The sequence below is a fragment of the Perissodus microlepis genome, chromosome 16 (assembly GCF_051167445.1).
Source record: "Perissodus microlepis isolate ML-2025 ecotype Zambia chromosome 16, ASM5116744v1, whole genome shotgun sequence".
Lineage (NCBI taxonomy): Eukaryota > Metazoa > Chordata > Actinopteri > Cichliformes > Cichlidae > Perissodus > Perissodus microlepis.
This window is the reverse complement of record NC_140476.1, coordinates 13,480,103-13,501,433: the sequence shown is the minus strand read 5'-3', so window position 1 is coordinate 13,501,433 and position 21,331 is coordinate 13,480,103. Positions and strand designations below refer to the sequence as shown.

At 41.9% G+C, this 21,331-nt stretch overlaps 1 protein-coding gene across 4 annotated transcripts in view; it reads right to left on the bottom strand.

Moving 5' to 3' along the window:
* Positions 1-407: 407 nt before the first annotated feature.
* LOC146370514 (hyccin 2) overlaps positions 408-21,331 on the bottom strand; it is a 47,552-nt gene continuing 26,628 nt past the window's right edge. Inside the window, exons 5-14 of one of the 4 annotated variants that reach the window (XM_084954589.1) lie at positions 20,237-20,416; positions 17,037-17,117; positions 15,046-15,161; positions 12,299-12,394; positions 11,453-11,569; positions 9,330-9,417; positions 8,956-9,112; positions 8,700-8,720; positions 8,063-8,236; positions 408-4,750 (exon numbers count right to left, since the gene is read on the bottom strand). In XM_084954589.1, coding sequence (XP_084810715.1) covers positions 4,104-4,750; positions 8,063-8,236; positions 8,700-8,720; positions 8,956-9,112; positions 9,330-9,417; positions 11,453-11,569; positions 12,299-12,394; positions 15,046-15,161; positions 17,037-17,117; positions 20,237-20,416 — 1,677 coding nt within the window. In that variant the 3' untranslated portion in view covers positions 408-4,103. The remainder of the gene's footprint in view (positions 4,751-8,062; positions 8,237-8,699; positions 8,721-8,955; positions 9,113-9,329; positions 9,418-11,452; positions 11,570-12,298; positions 12,395-15,045; positions 15,162-17,036; positions 17,118-20,236; positions 20,417-21,331) is intronic. The other 3 variants (XM_084954591.1, XM_084954590.1, XM_084954592.1) reach the window with 3 other exon arrangements.

The following is a 21,331-nucleotide window of genomic DNA, read 5'->3' as shown; positions in this document are numbered from 1 at the left end:
AAACCAAACTGGGTACTAAAACTAGAAGTAGTCATGTGATGTGTAATGATGAGTGTACTAAAGCAGCGGTCCCCAACCTTTTTTGCGCCACGGACCGGTTTATGCCCGACAATATTTTCACGGACCGGCCTTTAAGGTGTCGCGGATAAATACAACAAAATAAAACTAGTACCGGTACCGAAAAAAAGAAGATTTATTCATAACACACGTGAAAAGACCCAGGAAAACCGAGTAAACGATAAAAACGATAACAAAATAACGCTGAAAACCGATAAAAACCCTGAAAACCACACATTTCTCACCCGAGCCTCAACTCTCGCGGCCCGGTACCAAACGACTCACGGACCGGTACCGGTCCGAGGCCCGGGGGTTGGGAACCGCTGTACTAAAGCACTCACACAGTCAGATCCCTTACAGCACAATATTTATTCAACAATATACATTAATTTCTCTACATTTCAGACTTATGTTCATTTTTTTATATTCATCTTGCTTCACCTTTGTACATTTATTTACAAGATTTAAAATAAGTCTTTCTCCATTTATATAACATCATTAGTACAGTGTAATCACATCATCCAGCAGCTTCCCTTGAAGCATTCATAATCGCTAATCTATTTAATACACCGACTGGCGTCTTTGAGCCACAGAGCAGCAAACTGACAGACGGGCTCAACATGCACTCAGAGTCCAGGTGTCCATGGTCCTCTTAATTCACCCATGTAAGAGAAGTCGTTTGCTCTGTAGCACCACGGCAGGGTGTATAAACAGAATCTTTGAATGGCGACACTGTTGAGGTCTTGCACCTTTAAAAATCATCTTAAATGCATGTGGCCCCTCCCACCTGACAAGGATCGGCGAAAGCCCGTCCACCAAAATAAAAAAATAAAAAGGAGAGGGTGGGGGAAATGTTGCATAGAATCAATTCTGATGTCAAGAACAGAAATTTTAGTGCTGCCATTTTTTTTTTTTTAATGTGGCTTTCTGATAATCTCCTGAGACCTTCCAGACCCCATTTAATATATATCTATATATATATATATTTTTTTGGTTTTAAAAAGAAAAAAATATAATAAATAGCTGTACCCTTTGACTTTAACAAAAAAATAGCATTGTGTTGGATGTGACATCCAACACAATGCTACTTTAAAAGAGACTAAAACCCTGCATTAAGTGTATTTGCACATAAATGGATGTCATTTCGATTACTATCTTGAGAGAGGTGGATGGATTAAAGTGCATTCTACTGTATGAAAACAAAGCCCACAGTTGTCACATGCAGGACAGGAAATGAACTTTATTTAAATAAAATATATTTTTTCCTTTATTGAAATTCAAATAGACTTAAGGATTTATAAGCTTATCTATGGCAGCTAAAATTTCCAGCCACAGTCAAACTTTAACGTTCATTTCCCACCCTGATCACATGCAAATAACACTGCGTACGTACACACTCCCACACACACACTCTCGGACATTTGTCACTCTGTGGCAGCGTGCAGCACCAAAGTGGCTGCTGGTACCCCTCAGGTGAGGGGGAGTCGTGTGAATGACAAGAACACGTTAACAGTTTTAAAAAAAAACCAAAAAAAAACCAACAACAGCCAAAAGGTGCCACTCGACTCACAGCAAAATACAGTAAATGGGAAAACACGGCTCGCCAAGAGCCACACAGCACAATGACAGCAGACAGTGGACCAGGTGAGAGTGTGAACTGTAGCTACTCTCCTCTCTTCATCATCCTCCACAGTCCAGTCCAGTTCAGGAGAAGGAGGAGGAGGAAGAGGATGTGAGGCCAAAGAGCTGACTACTGAGGCTTTTTGGCCTGAAATGTGTAAGGCTAAAGCACACACAGGACTCACTCAGGACCAGGAGCAGCAGCTGTGAGGGTTTCAAGCACAGGAGCATGAGCGTGTGGGATTTTCACTGCACACTGAACTGACTTTTATAAATATATATATATGCATATGTATATATATTAATCATTCATTCTCTTTTTAAACAAGCACTTGAGCAAAACATGGAAATGCAGTACAACCGCTGACTACTACAGTACACAGACGCTTCATATACTGCTTTTATATGTGAACAGCTACACTAAGTGATGATTTTTTTTTTTTTTTTTTTTTTTTTTAAATGGCAAATAAAGGTGAAGCTGCATCTAAGGGCACGTTGAACCATGTGTCTAGAGATCCCTTTTTTTTTTTTAATTTATTTTAAAATAAGAACAGCAGACAGGAGAAAAAAAAAAGAAGGCATTTTTAAATTTAAGACATCCAAAGGAGGGGAAACCGAAAGTCCTTAAGGAGAGGATGCGTATCGGCACATCTGGCAAAGACGAGGACAAAACTCGGGTTTGGCTCACCGGGCATTTCATGCCAATGAAACAGCCGGCGCTTCGCAGGGCACTAAACATGCAGACAAGCACGCCGTGCTCAAATCCCTCAGCCCGGACAGGGGGTACTACAGAAGGCTAGCGAGCACTGCGCGCAGATGCAGCCGTTTCACAGCAGAGATCTAACTCCATGTATGTGATTGAAATTGCACTTCCAAAAAATAAAAATAAAAATCAAAGCAGGGCATTTTAGGGACTTAAAATAATAACCCAAATGAGACTGATGACAGGAAAAAAAAGAAGAAAAGCCTGACGGTTTTTGTTTTGCAGGTAAAAACTGCACATGATGGTACTCAACTGAAATGCAAGGCCAGGATATTCAGCCACACTTGTCACACGAATGCGCACAAATCTTTACAGTGTCGTCACAGCTGCAGTGTGAAACCATTTGCAATCCTCCCAATTGGTCATCAGTCTGATTTTGAACCATTCTGCATTCTGATTGGGAGACACGTGTCTGAGTGGCAGGTGAACACACAATGAGGTAGAACAAAATGTTTTATAAGCATCCAATCAGAGCACAAAAACAGGCAGTCAGCAGTGACTGGTATACACCTCCAGAGGGCAGCACTTCACCGGCTCAGACATGACGCCAACACACAAGCTTTAACACAGACCGACAGGCGCACTAACGAGTGCTCTTAGACGGAAGGATCCATTGAGCGGTTTGAACCGCAAATTTAACATACAGTCAGCAAAAGTGTGCACGGTCCAATGCAGTTATTCATCGAGGGACAGACAAAAGTCTTCCCGTAGCTGCACAGTATTTATTTCCCTAGATTTAACCATTTAAAATCTCGGGGAAGGACAAAGCCTCGCCACCCTTCCAGTTTGGTTTTACAACAATCCTATTTGTTAGATTTTACAGATTAAATGAGAATTGTTTCTGTGACAAAAAACAGGTCATGGCCTTAACCCTAAAGAATCACTTGGGCCTGACAAACTACTGTCACACACACACACACAAAAAAGAAAACCCTTCTTTGGACTCTGATTTAAAACATTTAAAGATCTGTTATTCATAAAACTCTATGTCGAATTAAAACAAAAAACCCAAAAAACAGCAATTAACGAGGAAGATAATCAGCAAGAACGATTGCACGTGAGCCCCGGGAATGAAGGAGAAGGAATGAAGAGACAGACCAACCGAATCCCCCACTCTTCTCCAAATGAGCGACGGTAAGTGTTATTGCTGATTCATTTTTTGACTGATTCAGTCTGGAAAACGTAATAATCTGAGATGTCACGGATGACCTACAGCTAGCCTGAAATCCTTGCAGATCTCCTCTCGTCACAGCCTCCCTTTGAGGAGAGTTTCTATGTGGAATGCTCAGCTTGGCAGAGAGGAGGACGCAGTGACACGCTGGACTCTTACACTCGACCGTAGTTACAGCAGGAGCAGCCGGTCACGATTCACTACTTTTCACGTTGTTGTGCTGTCAGTGACTTCATCCACCCACGACGACAGCAGGTCTCAATTACAAATTTTAATGGATGTTTAACGGGGTGGAAACACAGCTCTGGAGATCTCAACTGTGTTTCAATTTCTTAGACACACACACACACACACACACACACAGACAGACGCACAGGTAGAAAGACGTCATAGTCGAGCTGTAGAGAGTCGCGGAGAGAAACTGCATGAATCTGTGTGTGTTATGTAGGTATTCGTGCGTGTGAGTGTGCGCGCCATTCCCTGCACTGGACGTTAGACCTGTGATATGATCTGCATGTTGAAGCTGGGGGAGCGTGACTGCTTGGTAAGAGGTGCTCCAGGAGACAGCAGGGCCTGAGCCTCCTCCGGCCTGAGCAGGTGTTCCTCCTGCAAACTGATGGTGGAGTGCCGGTGAGAACCCCCAGCTAGAAGCCCTTCCCTCTCAGAGCCTCCTGCCTCCTCGTGTTCCTCGCCATCGCCTCCGTTCAGGTTGAAATTCGTGCAGTCAAAGGACTTGCTGGAGGAGGTGCTGCCAGTCCTCACTAGCATGGGGCCCGTGGGGAAGCTCAGGTGCTTCTTTATGGGGCTCAGCTGGATGGCGTCCAAGTTGATGCTTGCTGGAGGCGACTGCTGCCTCTGTTGATGCCTCCTCGTGGCGGCCTGAAGATCCGTAGACAACTCCGCCTGTTTGTCTGTCTCCCGCTCTTTCTCCCGCTCTCGCTCCTTGTCCCGAGACAGTCGCGCAGTAATGGCTTTCTTGATGCTGCTCGTGCTGCTGTTCAGGCTGCCACCCCTGGGCCCCACGCTGCCGCCAAGCTTGGTGCCGCTGGGCTGGCTGCTGTTCGACGCCCCAGAGGAGAAACCCTCGTCTGGGTCATTGATATTGAAGGAGTCCTCCCCGCCGCTCATGCCATCGGCATCTGAATGTGACGATGAATGAACATAGACAGAAGAAAGCAAAACAAAAGCAAAGAGAAATGTGAGTGAAATCACAAAATGCTGAGCTGAGTATGACCTGACTGAGCAAAACTTTTACTCTCATTTTATAAAACCTTCCAAACACTTCATAACTGCAAAGTTTCATAATCTATAGTCTCGTCCACATGTCACAGAAGTTGCTGCTCTGGCTCGTTAACACAAAGCCGTGTCTTCTAATTCTTATTTACAGTGTTGTCAAACGGCTTGTAAAAATTTTAGCAGTAATAATGACTATGATTAGATGATTAGAAATACTCCAAAATAAATTAGCAGACTTAATTAGTTCCCCTTCTAAAAGTGCAACACTTTACGCTTGACAGACTGTGCTTCTTCATTATCTCAGTCATTAAGCACCAAACAGAGGTTCAGTTCAATAGACTGCCTAATGACCCTGAGCTCTGATCCTCTGATGTAACACAGATTGACTGAAATCTGACCAGCTGTTTGTTTGGGCAAAGTGAGAGTTCAATACCCTGGCTCAAAGAGCTGAGTTTTTTTTTTAAATCACAATATGCAATCATCAATAATCTATAGCCTAATAGGCACGATATTTGGATAAAGACCTAAAGATTAAAACATTTTTAATCCATTTGTATCCTCACTTTGAAAGCTGAAAAGGAAAAAAGATGATAAAGTGTTAGAAAAAAAGCAAGTTATTGACATACAGTATGCAGGGTAAAGGCTGTTAAAAGAAGAGAGATGATCAGCTGTCTCTCTCTGTCATGCATCGTTGGGACAAGCAGACCCGGATGACAGGGAAACCACAGACAGCACCAGAAAAAGGAATGCAGAAAACTGAGAAGAAAAAGGTCTGGACTGACATGCACATAACATGAGGAGAAGACACATGCTCTCCTGCCCCATCCCTCGTCTCTCCTGCAGCACTGGCCCAGCGGTCACGTGGTTGGCCGGCCGAGCTGTGCCTGCCAATCTGTGGAAAGCGCTGATGCGAGTCCGTACACCTCGCCAGATCAATAGCCTTCCAGTTAGAGCTGACAGCCCGCGAGGCTTAATGAGCCAGTCTGCAAACCGCCACAGGCCAACCCAGTCCCCCAAATGAAGAGTGGTATTGGTGATCTTTACCAACAAGGCTGCAGCCAGTGGTTTTTCCATGTTTTAGCCTTTTGACTACACTTCGCTTATGTCTGCTCATGCAACAGATTTATATACTCGCTGCCGGTTCCCAGTCATTTCAATGCGCTGTGAAATTTAGCTGGAAATAACTGAAATAACATATTTTGTATTTCAGTTTTTAAGTGGGGAGCATTTTAAAAACTCTTCATGGTGCATTCAAGGTCAATCTGAGGAGCAGCATTTTAAAGTAAACCTGCAAAAATCATTGCTTCTGCAGAAAAAAGAAAATACACATAACCCGCAATATAGCTGAGAGGGTCAGTGTTAGCTTTGCAATTCAAAACAAAAATAAAGGGAGGAAGTGCTACTTAGCATACAAACTATCCATATTTTCCCTGTAAAGTTCAATGCTTTGTTTATGTTTAAAAGTTAAATCGTTGGTCACATTATTAATGAGGATGAACTTTGTGAACTTTGACTACAGCAGTGTATATTTGAAAAAGGACCTCTTTTCCTACCATAAACAGAGTCCATACATATCAATAAATACACATAAGGAATTCTTCCTTAAGAGTCTTTGATGATCTTCAGCAGCTCATTCTCATATGTTCTGGTTACAATGCAGAAAGTATGAGATAGGATCGCTTTAGAACTAAAGAGGACAGACATTAAAGATTTCTTATAAAGACTGATATTTAAATTCATTTTCAGATTGGTTTTAAAACCACAAAGTTTCGAAATAAACTAAAGCTCCTGTATCAGTCGGGCTCTTTTAAAAATCTTACATCATCAGTTCAGAGTTTTTAAAACTGCTCCCGCCTCAGATTTAGCAATATTAAAATAGCACATTTATACTTTTACTTTGAAGTGACCCGAGCTGAATGAATAATTTCCTCTAAGGAATTCAAAACAAAAAAGAAAAATGGTTGCGGTGCAAAGAATATGCTATGAGAAGTTTAAACATGCAAAGGCACAAGCAACTTTCAATTTCAATGCAATGGAGAGGCAAACAAACAGGTTTCGACTTCCTGCAAGAGAATCGCAACTAACTGACTGCTTTTGAAATAATCCCATGTTTCTCTTTAATATGTGGCAGATTTCTATCTAACAAAATCATGATAAAGGATTCTTTCACAGCGGCGTTCAATGAAAACTCACTGGAAGAAGACGAGATGGCACTCAGACATACACTGACCACAAGCCAGGAAATGAGTCTGACGTTTCAAGATATCAAAACGTTTATGAATGGAAATGGACACACATTTAAAGGATGCAAAATGGGCCTACAATCCCTGCTTGAAATAGTGGACTGACGGCATTCAATTTATAACTTGGCCTTTTTTTCTGATAAGCTAAAAGATCCGACGTTTCTTGTTTGAGCAGAAATCACTGAAGCTTGCTGTAGCGTGTGCATGCAGGGCTTGTTTTCACTCAGTGAGCTGGGGAAAAGAAATGCAACATAACGGAACAAACTTAGGACAGAGTAAAGCTGCTGGACTAATATATATATAAAAAAAAAAAAAGAAAACACCACAAACAAATCGGAGGTTCTCTTTCTGCAGGGAAGGGTGGTAGCAGCAGATGGGTGCTGCTGGCCTCACAGACCCAAAACTTAATGCTATCAAACACCTCAAGGGGCGAGTTCAGAAAGATGCCGGATACTCTGAGCCCGTTTTGTAAAACTGATGCATATTCCCTGTCAAAACTAGAAAATATAAATCAATAAACCCAATTATCAAACAGGGAGAGTTTGGAAAGCGCAGAGTAGAAGGTCAAGCTGGACACTAAACATGCTCAGTGAGTGACAAGGGTGGCAGTTTAACGTTGAAGGCATGATGAGGGGAAGAAAGAGAGAACATGACATGACGACAGGCCCATGCAGAACGGCCACTAGCCAACCACACTTCCTTCAAACCCAGAATAGGCGACTCTTCCACTCTTAAATGAGGCAAAAACATAGCAAAGGTTTTGCATTAGAGGGGTTGTTGGCTGAGGGTCTTATAAGACTGGATGAGTTAGTATACTCTGGGGAAGTGAAGAGGCAGCCACAATGGAAAGGGCAGAGTTAACCGCCTCAAGCCGAGAAGGGGTAGTAGGAGGAGGGTTGGGATGATACAGATCGAAGGGGGCACCTCCTCCCGAGACCCGCCCTGCTCTGAGCGTCCGCCCCCGTCCCCTACCCTCGAGAGTGATGGGGGGAATGATGCTGCTGCTGCTGTGGTGGCTGTGTTGCCGCCCTCCTCTTTCCTCTTTAGCCGTGGGATCCCAGTGGGTGTGGTGGCGGTGTTGGTGCTGGGCGAGGCTAGGATTGACGATGAGGCTCAACTCTGCATCGGTTGAGTAGTCAAAACAATCTGGGAGTCAACAACACAGATGAGGAAATGTGTCGCTTTAGTACCAGCAAGCTTCAATCAATTCGGGCCTCATCATAGCCAGAGCAGGCCTAACTACTGTCTCTAAATTCACGGGTAGATCACAAGATATGGAAAAAATAGGAACTACCCCATAAATACTTGGTAAAATGGAGACTGTAGAAACTACAGGCACCATTTCTCTCTTCATCTTAACCAGTGAAACAAAGCACGTAATAGACAGGACAAGCAAAAACAGAGAAAAGAAAAGGAAAAAAAGAGCAATAAGGAGCAGTGAGTGGCACAAACACTGCAAACACAGACTATATGACCACAGTTGCATACAATAACTGACATGAAACACCATTTAGATGATGCTAATGGTGTAACTGAAGTACAGAGGAAACGGGTTTTCTTCTCACTGGAAAGGGGGAAAAAAAAAACACCAGAGAAGTCATTTTCTCACCAAATAGCTCCTTCTTGCGGGCTTTTATAGATCAGGGAAAAAAGTAATAACCTGTAAGATTACAGCTTAAATCATAACCATGCACTTGCTTAACTTTCTTCTTCAAACTATCCTCAAGTGCTACGGATAATTCATGAGGTTGATGAAAGGGCAAAAAAAAAAAGTAATCTACTCTGCGTCCAGATTTACTTCCTGCACTGCGGCCTGGCTCGCGTTCCTGTGTGCTGCAGCCAAGATGGCAGATTTTAAGTCTCACCCTCTCTCTTCCAGCGGTGGCGTCGTATCGAGGCGGTGGTGATGGCCGAGATTGATATACGGCTGATGGTGGGCGTCACCTCCACCTGCAGCACCTTGCGGCCCCGCGGTGCGTCGGGAGCGCTTTCCGGCAGCGAGTTTTTCATGGCGTTCCCCAGCTGAAGTCGGCACATGCACAGGTGCAGATCAATAAACAATTAAAGGAGCAAAGCCAGGAGGTATAACAAGATTTAAAGCCTGGTTATGGTTCGAATTTGAGGACAAACAAAAAAAAAAAAGGCAGATCAAAGCCATTATTTTACTTCATGGTTTTTATTTTGTCTTGGGATTTAATTATAGACAGGTGGGAGTTTACCGCTGTGCTGCAGGTCTTACCAGGAGAGGCTGGGAGTAAAGCTCCAGCTGGGCTCGGTACAGAATGTCCTCCAGAGCTTCTCGCCCCATCTCCCACTCTCCATTGTATCTGCAAATCACAACAAAAGACACACACACACACACACACACACACACACACACACACACACACACACACACACACACACAGGCATTTAACAATGTCATGCTGCGAGCCTATCTGAGTAAACTGGAATGTCTCACAAGGTGCCTTGATGTCTGAATCATATCCTCTAATCTATTATTAGTTATTTAGTAATGCCTGCAGCTACAGCGAGGGCGTGGTGGATAACTTGGGCACGTATCTAAACAGAGGGATTACACTCTCTGTCACGCTGTTGAAATGCAAGAAAATAGGCTGAATTTTTTTCCTTGCAGTGAAATAAAATATAAAGCATTTAGAAAAGCAAACTTTATGTCACACATAAATGGTTTTCACAGTTACTAAATAGAATACTGGCACATTAATGGCTGCTAATTTGTGTAAAATTGTATAAATGCAGGGATATGGAAACATATTATCAAATTCCAACTGAAAATCAGCAAAGACTGATAAACATGTATTTAACTTAGAACAGAAAATGTCCAATAAATACTGAATCTTATCTTTGCAGAGGAAGATACTGCAAGATACTACCTGGACTGATGACCATGAAAAAAAAGTACTATGGAAATAATAAATTAAAATTGCAAAAACACCAGGAAGTGAATGGCTGAACTCTTTGATGTGGTCCTGCAAATGCAACAATCATGCGAGCAGGGACAAATGTTCTGGGCTTCCTTTTAGTCTTAAGATCAAAAGAAATGGGATGAATGGGCAGGTAAAACAGACTCTGATGTTCACGAGGCTGAAAATTACTCTACAGTAGAATAAATTTCCAATCTGAACAGCACAAGTGAACGCTGTTTCTGTTTGTGATGTTCTGATATCCCAGCGCATTTTGCTTCCTCTCTCGGCATTAGCGGCCATATTAACCTAAATCCCAGACTGTCCTCAGCTAGTGCCAAGTGTGAAGCTTGGATTCATGTTCATCTGGCCTTCACGTGAGTGAGCACTGAGGTGACCTATGGTAGGGATTACTAAAAAGGCTATTATTTTCTGTCATCTAAAATCACACTCACACACAGCCTTTTTTTTCCTTTTTTTTGTGCATCGCCTGCTCCAACCTCCTGATTTCTGCTCTGAATCCTCATGGAGGTGATGAGGCAGAATACATGCTCATCCTCTCCCAACCTCTCTGCTACACCACTACTGCAACAGTAGTGATTCCAGTCACCATCGTATCAGGATATCCATATCTGAGGACTTGCTGTCATCGAGGAGCTATAATCAGCTTTGCAATGACTGTCCTCGTAGGGGATGAAATCACCTGCTTCCACAATGCGCTGCTGATGTAATCGCTCTCTACAGTGGGTAGCTTCTGCCCTTGGTGGAGCACTAGCATATGCTGTGAGGAGAATTTCTGCAGCAGCTCATGGCAAACTAGAATCAAGAAGACCCTCATTAGCAATGTTCCAGTGGTAAAAACAACATTATGTTGTGTTGCCCACAACGAGCAGCTGGCTACAGCCACAATAAATACAGAATCTCTTTTCAGCTTCATTTACACCATTCGCTCTGGCCTGTGCAGCTTCAGACTGCTCTCAGAGCAGTAAGGTGGTTGCAGCTCTGGAGGTAGATCAGGTCAGCTACTAATCAGAAGTCGAGTGTTTTTTGTTGGAAAAGGTCAACAGACATATGGGTTTGTTTATTAGTCAGAGGGTTAGTAGTTTGATCCCAGACTCCTCCAGTCAGCATAAAGAAATGCCTTTGGGCAAAAAACTGGACCCCAAACTGGACCCGATGCATTGATCCTTCATGAAAGTCAACCAAAACCGATTCTGGCTGTAGCGGGTAGCTAAAAAGCTCTAAAGCCAGCTCAAGACTAAAAATAGAGCTGAAAATAAGTGATAATGTTCCTTTATAACAACAGCATGTGTATATTGCATATATAACAAGTGATGATGCATGAAACTTGTTTCTGCAGCCGTGGAACTGCCAAAAAAACATAATATAATGAAATAAGCAAAAACCGAAACACTTTTCCTGCTTTAAAGACACGTACATGGCATGATACACTGCAGTCAGCATCTGCACCATAAACTCAGGGTCCAACAGCACTCGGTTGCAAGGTTCCCTCCAAAGCTTCTGCTGTTGCCGCGGGAAGCCGCATACACACAACCTGTGAATAGAGATTTTTACTGGTTAAACAACATCCCTTTAACCTCTGCGGAAAGCACACATCAGATAAGATGAGGCTAAATGGGAAGAACAACTAAAGGAAACATCAAACACTTCCTGAGGAAACACATCAAACACTGAGCGAGGGGAACAAAATCTTAACTTCTTGAGACTCATAGAAGGTTAGGCAAGGTCAGCCAGCAGGGCGCTCACATCTTTACTGTGAGGCTAAACTGAAAGAGTGAGTGCTGTTCTCGTGCTCTGAAGTCTTCACAGTCACAGTTTGCCATCTGTCTAGACTAGACTGAGCTTGCTTCAGGCGTTGTCTGTCTGATCGGTCACAGTAGGCAGCGATTCATATCCTGAATCGTCTACATACTGCAGTGGAATAATCATCTGCGTCATATTGTAAATTCCACATTGATCCTTTCTCCTTAGGGCGTCTCAGTGTTTCCAAAATAGACAGATGGAGACAGATATCCAGCAGTAAGGTTTTTGATTGGCCAAAAGCACAGTCAGTTCAACTCATTTCTAATAAAACTGCATTTATCAAATCCTCTTGCAAAGATGGCAGTCTGTACTGAGATATGGTTACACGGCCTATGAGGTGTTTTAATCCTAATTTCTGGAAAGCAGGTAATACAAAAAATGTGTCATTGCAGAGGCTGGTTATCACTTGGGTGGAGAAAATGCAAAACAAAAGAAGATACACGCATTTTGTTTTTCTTACCGTGAGCTCATCCTACAGACTGACTGATAGGAAGAAAGGGGCATGTAGACCACAGCAGAGTTGTAGCAGAGCATGAGGAAACACAGCACCTCAAACCTGCAACCAAAAACACACTGTTAATGGAGTCTAATCAACTTAGTCCAAAAAAAAAAAAAAGTTGGGAAAAAAGGAAATATCACTTTTAATCAATATCATACCTTTAAAGTATGACACTTTCACTGAGAACAATTATGCAGCGTGGTTCAAGCAATTTATCAACTCTATGAAGTGTTAAACAGTCTGCTTGCCTAAGCACTTTTGTGCATTGTCAGCCAGTGTGCCGCTTGTAGATGCATAGCCTTATATACTGCAGTAATCGCCCTTAAGCTCTCCACAGACTTCTTATCAATGATGCAGAATCGGTGACACTAAAGATTTAAGTCATCTTGAACTCATAGTGGATAGCATACTTGTTGCTGCGGGTTCACCCAGTAAAGAGATTATTGTTAAAATATTTGGCAAACCTACGCAACTCAGAAGCTTTGACAGAGAGGGGCCAAGATTATACTAGCTTCTGGGCACAAGCACGGACAGTTGTGTACAAATAGTTTCTCCTGGAGGACACATGAGTAGATGGTCCATTTTAATGTAGAGCAACATGGACACACACAACTGTCAGACACAAAGCCTCGCTTTACCCGGTGATGGCAAAATTGACATCACTAGGAGTCATGCATAAAACTAAAGAGGGTGGCGCTGTAGAACACACAGGTGAGATTTGGGTAGTATATGTACAAATTACTAATGAAGTCACTGAAAAGCAACTGTAGCATAAGTTCTGTGGGGGAAAGTGCTCTTCCAGCTAGAAGTTATGGCAAAGGCTGATCAGGCCTACATGTAAGCGTGACAAATGGAGCAGTTCTCTCATATATATATATATATATATATATATATATATATATATATATATATATATATATATATATATATATATATATATATATATATATATAGCTTTTCTACTGTAATTGACCACTCAAAGCACTTTCATACAACTTGCCTCATTCACCCATTCATATGGGCACTTTTTATTTTCTTAAATGGAAGTGCTTTCTATCCAACTTTCACACACATTCTTACGAGCAACTTGGAGCCCAAGGATGATTGGCACGCAGACTGAAACAGACAGGGGATCGAACCACCAACCTTTATAGGGGACCTGCTCTACCTCCTAAGCCACAGCCACCCCAAACAACAACACAGAAACTGTGAATTATTTAATACAAAACTTTCCATGACAACAACTCATCCGTGACCCTCTGTGTTGTGACAAAACTGTTTGATAGTTGTTTAAAAAAAAAAATAGAGAGAGAGAATAAAAAGTTGGTGGTACTCAAATGGAATCGATACAGAACTCTCCCTTTGTTATTATTAGCCTTCAGCTTCCATATAGCATACTTTATTTCCTTAAGTGCATATTGAGGGAGGACAATGAGGAGGCCCTTGAATCTAAGTGGCCTAACTGAGTCTGTGTGCAAGGTGGATGTAAATTGCTTGGTGCTAGATCATCAGTAGCACTGAGCTGGCACCTCTCGGGAGCTTTGAGCCTTCTTCTCATAAACACTATCTCACGCCCAACTCAACAAATGGATTTCCAGATAAGCTAAGAGGCTTGCTGAAAACCATTCAGTATATTTATGATGCTCTGTGTTTATGGAAACCAGGGGGCCACCCTGCTCTGGAAAACACTAAAGATGATGAGTGTTATCTGTGCTTCCCCTAGATTATCTGCTATGGTGGTGTGACAAAATGTTAGCCCCCTTCCTTCCCCTGCCCGACCAAAATTACTCCAAGTGTGCATTGACGATTCAGTTAAGCTCAGAGTTCACAATTCAACAATAAGAATGAAAATGGCAAAACTGGATTCCATTTTTGCCAGTTTCTTTCTTATCCAGGACAAAACCGCTGCTGACCAAAAAGAAGACAAAAGCTTGTCTCACTTTTGTCAAGAAACATCTTGATGATCCCCAAGACTTTTGTCCCATTACATTTCAGGAAAGGAACATCATACCAACAGTGAAACATGGTAGTGGTAGTGTGATGGTCTGGGGCTGTTTTGCTGCCTCGGGACTTGGAAGACTTGCTGTGGTAAATGGAACCATGAATTTTGCTATCTAAGAAAACATCCTCAAGGAGAATGTCTGGCCATCTGTTCGGTTGTGCAGCAGGACAATGATCCAAAACACATTAGCAAGTCCACCTCTATGGCTTAAGAAAAACAAAATGAAGACTTTGGAGTAGCCTAACCAAAGTCCTGACCTGAATCCAATTGAGATACTGTGGCATGACCTTAAAAAGGTAGTTCATATGAAAAATCAGGAAGGGGGCAAATACTTTTTCACAACACTGTATATGTCACGGGCATTTATGTATATCTGCTCATTCTATTGCTTCATTTCTATGCAAAGATCACCATAGCAGCATAAAGTATTTTAGAGCCAAAAAAGCTTTCAGACCTGCCAAGTCTGGCCAGAGGAGGCTGGGCGAGCATCAAGGCTTACGATCTGATCATCTTAAAAAGGTTTTATAGATGGTGTACAATAAAAAAAGTATTTTATTAATGAAAATAAATTAGTCCAAGTTTGATTCAGTATGGCGAGTTGCACCTTGAAAGACCTCTACCACTGCCACTGCCCCCAATTGAACAAACAAGGATCTCAGTGTGTATAAACTACAGCTAAACATCTAATCTAAATCTAAATCAGTACCTGTTCTGCGCAGTGAAGGTCTCTCTCTGAGGATGGAGGCCGCTGTACACCACTCTGATCAGGTCATGTTGACAGAGCGCTCCCTCTGTCAGTGCCATTGACCCCAGGCTAGAAGGCTATAAAGAAAAACAGTTCATTAAACATTTCCCAGCTGTGGTACCTTTATAGCATGACAGTAAATGATAAATGGCCCTTTTCTTTGTTTAAATGGAAAACTATAACGAGACTTTGCGAGGAAACGTGTTGAGAAAAATGGAAGAACCAGACTAGGTTTACATGTCACAAAAACAAACTGTGGGGACCGTAGAGACAAAGTAATCCAGCTTGTTCATGGCCTGATGTCGTAACTTTTGTTGTTTTGTTTCATTCTCTTTATTTTTATTATACAAAAGAAGTAAGTATTCACAAAAATTACCCAAGTTAAATTTGTTCATGTTTTAGTTCATACATATCATGACAGAAAGCATGACTACTGAACAGTCGGTAAAGCCAATGACTCCTTATTTGACCATTTCATTCAATACGTCTTATACTTAAATGGATCAAATCAACAAAACTTGTTCAAAAAGAATTGTTTTTGAATTCTCTTTAGCTAAAAACTCTGAAGGGCACCAGAAATCCTGCAATATTGTGGGGAAAAAATTCTATAAACAGAGCACTTGTGCATTCATGATCTTGTCATCATACTGATCATAAGACAAGACAGCAGAATTTGCTGTGTGGATCTGCTGTGTAGTTTCGCTGACCAAAACCCAAAGCCTTCAACCTCAATTACACAACATGAATTAGCATGTCACGTGGCTTTAAGGATCGTTTTATATCCTCAACAATGTGACTGCTATATGGTCTGACAATTTTAACTTCCTATTTTAATCCTTGCCGTGTTACAGATCTGATATCTCTAGGTTACCATAACCACAGAGGATAAACTGAATAATCAAGGTGTATTTCGCTGTCCAGCACTGTGTCATTCCAGAGACAAGCTAAGGTATTCAGGTTAACAAACAAAGTCATCTTAAATCTTCATGTTGAAATAAAAAGAGGAAGAGGTAACGACCGAGTGCGTGGCCTCTTTGGCTATGTCCAAGTGAGGATGTGTCACAAGGCCATTTTATTCTGATGGTGTGCAGACCAAAAGTCACCTCTAAATTGAATTGATATTCTGTCCTAGGTATCTTGTGTGACACTGAGCAGAGAAGGTGAGGCAGTGGTGCTGAGAAAAAACAAAAAGCAAGTGAGCGGAGTGTATGCTAATGCTGGAGGCCAAGGGATAAGGCCACGTGACGTGCAGAGCTGTACTACAGCTGAGGAAGCTTGTTGTGACTCACTCACACATTCTCTCTCTCACACACACACACACACACTCTCCTCCATCCTCCATGCTTTCTTCACTCTCTCAGCATGGAGGATAGAGCCTTTCAAGCTTATAATTACAGCAATAAATCGCCCTCAGCACATGCTACACACTCAAGTCTCATCAACACTCACACGCACAACTCAGAGACAAGCACCTACTGAGGGCTGTCACTCTGTGCTATGAGCAGTAAAAAAGGCTCTAAAATCTGGCTATGAGCTGCCAGTAAACAGTCGGTATGTCCTTTAAAACCTCTTGGTAATGGAATTCCAGGTCAAAGCAACAGTCAATACTGTGTCTGTTGTAGCAGACAGGTCAGAGTTTGCACGAAGCCAGCGTGACCGTGACAGCAACCAAAAGCGACTCAAACACAAAATGAACTAAAGTTGAAATGCTCTCATTTTAAAATCAAAGAAATCGACAAGTGCATAGATTGTTAAATCTTTTCTTATTAGATTTTTGAAAGACACAGATCTGGCAGAGAGGGACTAACACATACAGACAGCTAACCCCTCAAGGTGATGTTAATGAAAAAAAAGACCTGCAGTGCTGGGATGTTGAGCTGCCACCTTCTAAATAGCCATTTAAGTAAGTCCTTCTGCAACTCGCAGAGCTGCAGTGAAGAAGAGAGGCTTACCTCATGATATATCGATGGTTTGGAGAGAGATGGAATAGTGAAGGAAAGGAGCTTGCTGTTGCCATCTTTGTCCACGATTTCCTGCAAACCCAAAGAAACAGAGAAGGTGTGTTACTGAAGGAATGCAGGTTTGCATTCGAAACAATGATTCTGAAACTGTGAGGTGGGCCTGCTCTGTGGGACATCCACAACCTTTTTTTTTTTTTTTTTTTTTTTTTTTAAATCAGCTACAGAATTAGGCATATCAAATAAAGTTTGAAAACCACTAAGAATAGCCTTGTACACAGTTAGAAATAGCTTGAGCTTTGTGGCATAGTGCAGTATCCTGCTGGAAGCAGCCATCAGAAGATGGGTACACTGTGGTCATAAAGAGATGGACAATGTCAGGAAAAGCCAACAAGGTCCAAACTGTGCCAAAAAATATCTTCCACTCTATTACACCAGCAGCAGCCTTAATACAAGACAGGTGGATCCCTGCTTTTCATGTCGTTTACTCTAAACTCTGGCCCTACAGTCTGAATGTTGCAGCAGAAATCAAGACTTATCAGACATGGCAACATTTTTCCAGTCTTCTATTGTCCAGTTCTGGTGAATTGTAGCCTCAGTCCGTTCTTAGTGGAGACAGAACGGACACCTAGTGTGAATGCCTGCTGTTGCAGTCCATCTGTTTAAATTTTCAACATGTTGCATGTTCAGAGATGCTTCTCTGCATACCTTTCTTTTAATGAGTGGTTATTTGAGTTTGTGTTGCTTTCATGTCATTTTGAAGCAACCTACAATGCCGGTCACTGCATAGATGATAGATGGTAGATGGTTGGGTGGGAAAATCCCAGCTGTTTCTGCAATACTCAGACCAGCCGTATGACATCAAAAACCTCAAAAGTGTCACATTCAGAGTCACTTAAATCACATTGTTCCACATCCTGGAACAATGTGATTTAAGCAGGTCATCTTCATCATTTCTACATGCCCAAACACTGCCATGTGATTGGCTGTTTAGATATTTGTAAGCAACTGAACATGTGTACTTAAAGAAGAGGCTGATGAGTGTATATTAAGCTTGTAAATGTGATTTTTTTTTCCTCTGTGCTGGTTAAGGTGCAAACATTTATCAGTACTGTTGTAGAACCGCCTATCACGCACGCGGTTAAGCCTGGTGTTCGTCTATTCTGCTGGTACACGCTATTGAGTGTGGCAGATTAAATGTCACTGCCAGAACCGGCGCCACTCAATTCCAATTTCACACTGCGATGGGTTACACAAAGATTAACGCTTCCCTGAGAATGATGCCATTTCTACAAGTAATACCTGATTATCTGTGTTCCTGATATATATTAAAAAGAGGAAAAAATAAACATTTACAGATGTACATGAGAACATTTGTGAAAATTTCTCATTTCCCAGATTTACCCTGAAATTCAATTATGAGCAGCTCAATAGGACTCAAGTGGCTATTACATGTGAGCATGACGGACACTGTTAACAGAATGAGTAAAGTTGAGACAACTTTTCTTGTTTCAGTTTGATCTCTCTCCCCATCCCCCTTACACTAATCAAAGTGGTGAGCTTTTCTGGTTTTTCAGACAATCTTTCTTATCTGCACTTCTCCTTGAATTTGTTGTTGATTCATGCCTTGGTGTGCCCTTCACTGGGTAACAGTATATCTCTGAATATCTGCGGCGACTGCTGAAAGCAAGGCTGTTTATCAAGGAGAAGTCATCGCTGAAGACAGGCAAGATGTCAATGAGCACGAGCAGTATGTACCTATGTGTGTGTGTGTGTGGTGAGTGGTATAGACTGAGGGATGAATTATGCATGGATATACCCTTAGCTCTGCTGGCTGTCATGGAGCTCTTTCTATTGATATCTCAAGCTCTTAGCACATTTCCCCAGGGGTGTTTCCTGGTGATGCAATCTATCTGCGCTCGTCCCATTATCCAGGGTTTTCCCTGTAGGTCGTCTTTCAAGTCAACAGACGTTCAACCTTAACAATGTTTCACTTGTATTAGATCTAAAGCACCCGTGATTTCCATTTAAAAAAAAAAAGCACTTTCCCGCATTCTTATCAATTTAAATGCATCTTAAGAATTATAAAAGCTCAAAATATGTAATGCAAAGACCTATATTCATCCATATAACCCTATAGCAGTCTAGTCACACCTCACAAATTAACTTCTGCCAACAAGGTTATGGGTTAGGAGGATTACTTGAAACCTTAAGTCTGGATCAATCAACTTTTGACTACTGTGAGACAAAGTGTTGATGTTCTCACAACTACAAATTATTACAATCCAGATTCATGCTTGGCGTGGTGGGGAAGCTTTAGCTTTGGCAGAGATATCCCTTTATGGATGATGATGTTGTAAGAGCAGTCGTCAAACTAGAACCAGGACACCTAATAAGCAGTACTCAAAACTGAGGAGGAAAAAAAAAGCTCAGCAGCAAACAGAAGATACTGGTTATGTTTGCAGGGTAAGCAGTTGACAGATCATGTGAACGGTTTAACAGTGTGAAACTGGACACTGCAGCCACCCTTGCTCCATATTTCAGAATGAGTCTGTCCCTGATTCTGAATTTTGACAGTCAAATCACATTTGGCCGTTCACTGTGAAGATTTGAATAGTCGTTGCTTGTTTGTTTTTTCTGTCAGGATACCACATGGATTTGTTGAATTAATGATCCAGGGAGCATTTCAACATTTCGGTTTTTTAAAAAAGTCCTTTAAGGCTAAATTGTTTTTAACTTTTAACAATTTGCAAATGAGCCTTAAACAAATGAAACAAAACAAAGATATTAGCATTGCCTGCTAAAAAAAATAACTGAAATCTCTGTTCAAGTTACTTTACGGCTGATTGCAGGAACTCTACTGGTATGCACTGCAACACTTTATAGTGGACCTGGTTATCCACAAGGTCACGTTTAAGGCTCAGCCAGTAACAAGACCATCGCTCTGCTACTGTCAGAGACTGTTTCAGAGCAGAGTCCCTGCACCTGACGTCATACTTTATGAAGTAAATTCTCACAGTCAGTGTGTCTGTAACACCTCATGCTAAATTTTGCACATAATCAGTGTAAAGGGCAAGCTCTATTGTCCAACACTAAGAAGCGAATGATACTTATTTGATAGGGTGTTTAAGTTCTTTTTTTTGTATGAGTTGGGTCATGCTACTGTAACCAGACCCAGAAAGGTGAACACCTACCAAGTTATAAATGCCCAGAAGCAGGGCCTCGATGCAGCCATTGCTCTGACGATCCCTGCTGGCAGTGATGCGCAGATAAACCCACACCAGCTCGGGCAGGAACTGCAGGGTGAAGCGTCGCAAGCGGTCTTCGGAGCTCCGGTACAGCTCGAACAGCTGGTGGCACACAGGCTCCAAGAGCTGGATCACAGATGGAAACAAGAAAATGCAAATTAACAAATTAACACGAGGTCTGACACCCAACTGGAATTTACACCATGCTTGTTAGGCTCTCCCAATAAGGCAGTAAACAAAACTAAATATGGAAACTGAACTGTATTTTTCTGTATATAAAATGTTTAATCCATTTATATTTAACCCCAATATCATAAAAACCAATAAAAGCTGTCATTAATACCATTAACACAAAACAAAAACAGTTTATAGAACATCTAAAATGGTCTTCTTTATTTTTGTTATACGGGGGTGTATTTTTAAGCTGGTGGATGCTCATATTAAGCATAGCCAAAGTTTCATCAATGAGGTAGTTTCTTCCACTGGCTCCGTATAATGCTGATGAGAGACAGTATCCTTCTCCACCTGCTGTTCAAACCTTCTGTCTGCAAGGAACAGCCAGTAAGATAAAAGCTAGCTTCAAGGGAGGGTGGCTTTAAAGGAAGAGGAGCTAAAACAGCTCGTTTCAGAGAAAGAATGAACTGCTGGGATGCACCAATGCCTGGTATAAGATATAAAGACCTTTGGAGTTAAAAATGAGCATAATAGGTCCACTTTAAGATAATTAAATTCATGGAAATGTATGTCTAAGTTAATATTAAAGAACAATAGGTTCAGGATGACTACTATAAACTGCTATAAACTATTACCTCCCATTAGCCTCAGCAGCAGCCTTTTTAATAGCCTGCAGAAATGGACTCACATAGCTCTTGTTTCAAAACATGAACGAACGCCATTGTGAACGTAACACGACAGAATGGACAGATGGAGGGAGCGTCTCGCTTCCAGTTGATAGTGCGAGATGCATAGAAGCAGAGGGTATAATTCACTACAACGATAGTGTCAGGGGAGGCCAGCTGAGCCACAGCGTTTATACACTCC